The following is a 6803-nucleotide window of genomic DNA, read 5'->3' as shown; positions in this document are numbered from 1 at the left end:
ATGTTTTCAAATTAGAAAAAGGAATTGAAGCAACGATCGATCAACGACAGCCCATAAAAATGCGATGTGTTTCCGGAAAAGCTGCAGAAGCCAACTAGAAAACACTGAGAGAGAGAGAGAGAGAGAGAGAGAGAGAGAAGAATAACGCAGTCTTGAAATCAAGGTAATTAAAAGAAAAGAGAGAAACGAAGAAGAAGAATTCCTGGAAATAAATTAAAAGGAAGAAACTTGGTACATAGGGTACTACTGTAACTACTCTACTCTACACAATTCAAACCTTACCCACATACCTAAAAAAGTCATACCTACAGTAGTAAGTACGGTAGAGATTGATTGGTGGAGATACTACGATTACTACTACTGCTATAAGTATTTCTCTCTCTCTCTCATCTTTAGTGGCCGTCCTAATCTGGAGTAATAAAGGAGCAATTACTCCAAAGCGGCGTGTCTCAGGCTCATCTGAGCTTCTGCTATGGGTTTTCAGTTGTTCCAATTGAAGTTTGCCACAGCTTCAGGGTGCAAGAGATGGCCGGTTGGTTCTTTCTAGGTGGAGGTGGAGGAGGAGGAGCAGGAAGAGGAGGAGGTGAAAGTGGAACCCACCAACAACAGCAATCACCCAGTGAAATTCCTCCGGGGAGTTTATTCCTATTCAAGAACGGAGAGAAAGAGATCTCATTTAATAGCCACAAGGGTTTCGAGCTATGGCACCTTCATCAGCAGCAGCAGCAGCAGCAGCTTCATCAACAACGGCTTCAAGAAAACATCTGCTCCCCATCATCGACGTCCGATGAGCTGAGTTTCAGAGACACATCACCAGCAACAGCAGCAATTTTGAGTAGTTGTAGTGGGAGGACGACGATGAGGCAAGGACCTGGAGGAGGTACGAGCTGCCAAGACTGTGGGAACCAAGCGAAGAAAGATTGCATCCATATGAGATGCAGGACTTGCTGTAAGAGCCGAGGGTTTCAGTGCCCTACCCACGTCAAGAGCACTTGGGTTCCTGCTTCTAGAAGGCGTGAGCGCCAGCAGCAGCTCTCAGCTATCCAGCAACATCAACAACCACCACCACAACAACAACAACAGCGGCACCTCCGAGGTGAGAATCCCAAAAGACAGAGATTAGTAATTCTCTTTCTCTCTCTCTTTCCCTGCGCTCAAGATCGAACAGATTCACGATAGACTTTGGAAAAGAATGAAACATTAGATACCCAGATGTGAACTTCTATGTAGATATGAATCTCTGGAAATGTTTATATCTTATAGGAAAGAAAGAAAAAAAAGAAGGATATTGAGCCAAATATCGAGAAAGCCCATTTCACAAACAACTATATTGTAGCTGACTTTTGCATGAGAATGATCCATAACTTGGTAGAGATTACAATTTCTCTCGTTTGATGCATTGTTTACTGTGAAGTTAATTTTCATGGTATGTGGATTTGGAGTTTTGACAGGGTTGGAAGTGGGGAACTTTCCGGCAGAAGTGAATTCTCAGGCGGTGTTTCGTTGCGTGAGAGTGAGTTCTATCGATGAGCCAGATGACCAATATGCATATCAGACGGCCATAAACATTGGAGGGCATGTATTCAAGGGTATCCTCTATGATCAAGGCCCTGAAATCCATTACAGTCATGGAGAAAGCTCCTCCGTAGGTGGTGGAGGAGGTGGAGGAGGAGGTCCTCATAATCTCATTGCGGCAGCTGCCACCAATACCACTTCAGCTGCTTCAGCTGCAATGATGACAACAAGCACAAGCGCAGCAGCAGCCGCTGCCGCAGCAATGTTTGATCCTTCATCTTTATACCCACCAACACCACTCAGCGCTTTCATGGCCGGTACGCAATTCTTCCCACCTCCAAGATCCTGAACTTAGGAGCTTGGCCACATTTACTTCTTTCCCCACTTCTCTTCTTTCCTTCTGGGCTCTTTCTGATCTGACTAACCTTACATCCATTGATCACTGATGATCAGAGAGACTGATGATAAATGTAGCAAAGATGTTCCTTTTCTCTTTCAAATTACATTTCAGATTTTATCAGTTACATATTTTCTGCTCTTCTCCGAGTTATCATATATATCTCATCTCCTCCATTGTTTAAATATGTTAGCTAAGAATTTGAGAGTTCGAGTTCTTGTGTAGTGGGTGAAGAAAGACTTAATTAGAGTGCAGTGCATAATGTCAACAGCGTGTTGAATGCGTCCATAGTCTAGTCTTCTATGTTTGATTTTGATATGTATTTGATAGTCCTTTAATTTCTTTCTTTATTATATGGTTTTCTCTTTTGAATGGATTGGATTTAAACTGGCTTTCTGGTTGGCTTTGAACTTTGAAGCCACTTTTTTTTCCTGTTTACGCGTTTGTTTGCCGGTTTGACATTGGACGCTATGGGCTCCGTGTCCGGCTGGGCAAATGCTGTTATCACTATTTCCTTTATTTTCCTTCTTCTTCTGTTGTTTTCCCCCCAAATTTTCTCTCTCTCTCTCTCTCACTCAAAAATGAATTCTGCTTCTAATTGAACAAAGTATCAAGAATGTAAATATATGGGTTGAAAATTTTACTTTCCTTGTGAATATAGGATCCATACTCCAGATTAATTAATTGCAGATATGAGGTCTTCATTGACATGGATTTTATCATCCATGGCGTGTGGATCTTCTTCACTCGTGTCTCCTTGTTCATGTGAGATTTGGGCCCAGGTCCTCCATCTTGACACGCCTATTAGGGCTATGTTCATCCATGCATTACAAACTCAAGATTTTAAAGAATCAAAAATTATAAGAACTGGATGCATGGTTCTCCATTTCCTTACGCAGAAGGTTATTTTGACCATTCAGCATGGAGGCATTTTATCTAACTATGCATTTGTTAATGTACACAACTAGCTAGTTGATGTTATTGTAAGTCTAATCAGTTTCCAGTTCTTCCATGGAGACTCTTTAATCAATTTCAGTTTCTTCCATGGAGACTCTTCTTAGAGTGACACATGGGAAAGATGAGAATTTCACCTATATCGACATACTATCAGACCCATGACATGTTCTTTCTTCTGTAGAGCTTCACCAGATAATGCTCCTTAAGGGAGAAATAAAACCTTTATCTATTACTTTGTTGACATGTTTTTGATAGTATATCAGTTCTTCATTTATGATTGAGTGCTGATACCTTAGGACACAAAAGCTAAACCATGCTTACCCGTCCTGCATTTTTTTTTTTTTTTTGGATCGACAAAAAGATCTGCATTACTTTGTCTAGCTAGTTGTTCTTCAGGAAGAATGACACAGCAGCATTGTTTGAATACATGCATCAAGTGCAAATTATATGCCAGGAAACATTACGGAAGGAGAATAGCCATAAAGCAAATGCTATTCCTCAAAGGAAAAAAAAAAACTATTTTATGATAGAAAAGATTAATTAGTTGGGCATCTAATCAATGCCTTACAGAATATAAGGAGTCTTTAATCATAGAAAACTATTTCATTGTTCCCAGTAGTACTAAGCCATTTTTTCCAAAGGGACACTTTAACCATAGATAAACATTTGATTGTTCCCCATAGTCAGCCATTTGTTCTAAAGGTACATTCACAACACTCAATCAAAAGCAAAAGATTCATTACCCTTAAGGACAGAATAGCAGGGAGAGGGTAAGAGGACTTAAAAAGTCTTTCTTTGTAATGGTTCTATCTAATCTTAGCTTAGTTGCACATTTCCATACAAGGAAACCATCACTTGAGTGGATTCTTAACCATGCTATCGACAAATAAAAAAATTATGTATCCTACCATGACATCCTAGATATTGTAAACATTTAGAGCCTTGGATTTTCAATACTGAATAAAGACAGAAAGTTTATACCTTTAAGAGGGTATAGAACAATGTAGGGTGAAAGTGTTTCATTTGAAAATGCTTCAAATTCTCAACAAGGCCTAGCTATTTAGGAAGGAAAAATAATAATGTTGCATGATACAGAATAGAAGCCAGAAAATGGAACATGCAAATGTGTCCTTCAACTTACAAAATGATTTTATAACTAACCTTGTTAGAAGTTTGATAACTGGGATATATATATATATATATATATATACAGGCAACCGTGAATGGACTAAAATATTGACAGGAATAAAGAACTCAAGGACCAAGTAACCAGAATAAAGTGTGAAAGATGATTGCATAAAGAAATTCTGGTTATGATTTTTTTGGCAAAAAATTAAAAAGCTAAGAAGCATCATGTTGTATTTTTGGTAACTAAGTTTTCCTTTTGGAAATGACAGATATTACAGTGGTAATAACCACATTCTGTATGCAATTCGTATGAAAATGCTTGTAGGTCAGGAGTGGACAAAACAAAGATTAGGGATATCTTGCTAATACTTCACCCACTACTTAATTACAGGGATTAATATAATTCAATATAACATATGTAATGAAGTGTACTGTCTTAGGTGGAAGTCATGGCAGATGTGACTAGTTGCAGGTCATTGGAAAGGACAATGTTGGTAACAAGAGCAAGGTTAGCTAGGGCAGGTTCTTGCCTTCTACCCAGTGTGTTGAACAGTGGGCAAGATATTAAACAGATATGGAAAACAAACCTGGTGAGGGGAATGTCTAAATGAAAGCCCTCTAGAACATGGCACCTTGATTCAACTTATTCTCAGAAAGTCTATCCTCTTGCATCATCATATATGGTAGAGAGAGAGAGAGAGAGATTTTACTTGTGGGTTGGAAAGAATGAAGACAACAATGTACGAAATGAGTAGTAGGATCTTTTGAGGCTTTGACAAGAGCGTGTTCTTACAAAAGTGTGGAGTGTGTCATTAAGGTGTCCATACGTACGTACAGAGGGCCACGCGTTACGCTCTACGCCAGTGTGTTTGTGGCACTGGTTAAGGTAGGAGGGCAAGGCGTGAAGAATTAGAATTCCAAGTAGTACCAAGTGCATTCATTCTAGTTGTGGTGGTTATCGTTTATAGCTGAGCAGTGTTCTCTGAGACTCTGAGAGTGGTCCAGGCCTCCCAGGCTACTTTTGTTGAAACCCCAAAAGAGAAAACGAAAGAAAACAAAAGGGTGCGTGCTATTATGCTTGATTAATTGCTAGCTTACGTACCGTGTGGAGATTTCGTATCATCGTATGTGTATCAGTGTATGCACCAACTAGGGTTGTTTGTCATGATGAGACTTACCTGTGCCATTCCGAAATCCTTCCTTGACTGGTAGAGATAAAAGATTACCTTCCCATTCTATGGTTGCAGCACCATCCCTGCAAATGGAATTTGAGCATCAACTCCAACTTCCAACCCAGTTGCTGTTCTTCAGTACTGATGATCAGCCTACCCAAACAATCACCGCAGACCAGTACAAATACAGCCCTTCGATAGATTTTCACGGATCACTAGGGTTTTGCGCTTAGTTTTTGTTTTTCTTTTGGTTTTTGGTCGTCTCTGTCCCTCTTCTTATTGGAGTAAATAAATAAAACTCCAAAGGAAAGGACCCTCACGTTATGTAATGCGTGGAAAACTTGTTTGATACGTACATGCATTTCTCTCCAAGGCCATTTTGACTCTTTCTCGGCCTTTCGCTGTAGGTGTTGTACAAATAATTTTCATTTTGAATTGTAGAATTGATGGATCATGTAATAGCTTTTGCTAATTTCTCTTTTTCGATTGATCCAAAAAACGAATTTCCTTTTGGGGGAAAGGATAGTTTTTGCAAATCATTATCACGTATTGCGCTTTTAGGGTTCATAATGAGTTAATTCTTCAAAATATTTACAGTTTTAATTTTCAGTATAATGTTATCTATCCATTCCATTCGGTGGAACAGATCCTCTCTAATGCCAACAGATGCATTTATTACTTGGTAATCGAGGTACCAACCAACAAACAAACAAAGGTTTTGTTGACAGAAAGTTAATGTGAGAATGATGAATTCAAAGTCTTTGGTGCCAACTAAGTGCAAATTAGGTCCTTAATTGATATTGCCATGGTTAATGACATCTAATATATCACCACTATCAGCGCTTATATTACATATTGATTAAATTTCAACCCAAAACAATTAGGGTGGGACCTTAAAAAAATAATTTTAAATTAATAAAATGAAATCCACATAAATAAATCCCCAGGTTCCATCTTCCATGGTTTTCTCTTTTGAATTTCTTTTTTGGCTTATACCATGATTTAATGACTTTCAGATCAGTCATCATTGCCCAAGTTGCAAAAACGGGAGTTTCCGTGCTTTTATATGATTCTTGACATATAAATATGATTACCAAAAATATATTACCAAAAAAAAAAAGATTCTTGACATTGAAATTCTTCCCAGAAAAGAAAAAATTAGATATTCTTTGGAAGTCACAATACCAAAGAGTCTTACAAACGTCCAATGGATGGGCTGGCTGGATAATTGGGAGCTTCAATAAAATTGATCAATTACAAAATAGAGCAAATTGCACTAGCACCTCAAAATAAAGGCCTTAAAACACTGACACTCCACTTTATGTTTAAAAAACACAAAGAGCCAAAAATTAAATTTTCATTAAATATATTTGTCCAATTTATCACTTCAAACAGTCCAAATACTGTTTATTAGAAGGATATTTTTGGAATTGAAACAAAATAAACACTGATTTAACTGTTTTCAGTGTCTTTGTGTTTTTTAAACATAAAGTGAGGTGTCAATGCCTTAAAGCCTCCATTTTGGGGTGCCAGTGCAATTTGCTCTGCAAAATAATCACATTAAGAATTTTCTCTGTGATCACATATCTCTGTTTTTCTTTTCATTTTTCTTTCAGAATATTATTTTGTGCTGC

At 38.2% G+C, this 6803-nt stretch overlaps 1 protein-coding gene across 1 annotated transcript; it reads left to right on the top strand.

Moving 5' to 3' along the window:
* Positions 1-409: 409 nt before the first annotated feature.
* Positions 410-2222, top strand: LOC149016980 (protein SHI RELATED SEQUENCE 1-like). Its single transcript, XM_089153797.1, has 2 exons — positions 410-1096; positions 1452-2222. Exons 1-2 carry the CDS (start codon positions 526-528, stop codon positions 1862-1864), a joined length of 984 nt encoding a protein of 327 aa, XP_089009923.1. The 5' UTR covers positions 410-525; the 3' UTR covers positions 1865-2222.
* The last annotated feature ends 4581 nt before the right edge of the window (positions 2223-6803 follow it).

This window comes from Hakea prostrata, chromosome 4 (assembly GCF_041222555.1).
Source record: "Hakea prostrata isolate BN-2017 chromosome 4, UWA_Hpros_2, whole genome shotgun sequence".
Classification (NCBI taxonomy): Eukaryota; Viridiplantae; Streptophyta; class Magnoliopsida; order Proteales; family Proteaceae; genus Hakea; species Hakea prostrata.
Note: the sequence above shows the minus strand (reverse complement) of the source record. Positions and strands in the feature narration are given on the sequence as shown.

What these genes read in the sequence shown, in the direction of transcription:
- LOC149016980 (XM_089153797.1), top strand. Translation starts at nt 526, where the DNA reads ATGGCCGGTTGGTTCTTTCTAGGTGGAGGTGGAGGAGGAGGAGCAGGA. An exon ending in ACAACAGCGGCACCTCCGAG is followed by an intron (nt 1,097 to 1,451) that starts GTGAGAATCCCA and finishes GAGTTTTGACAG; the next exon opens with GGTTGGAAGTGGGGAACTTT.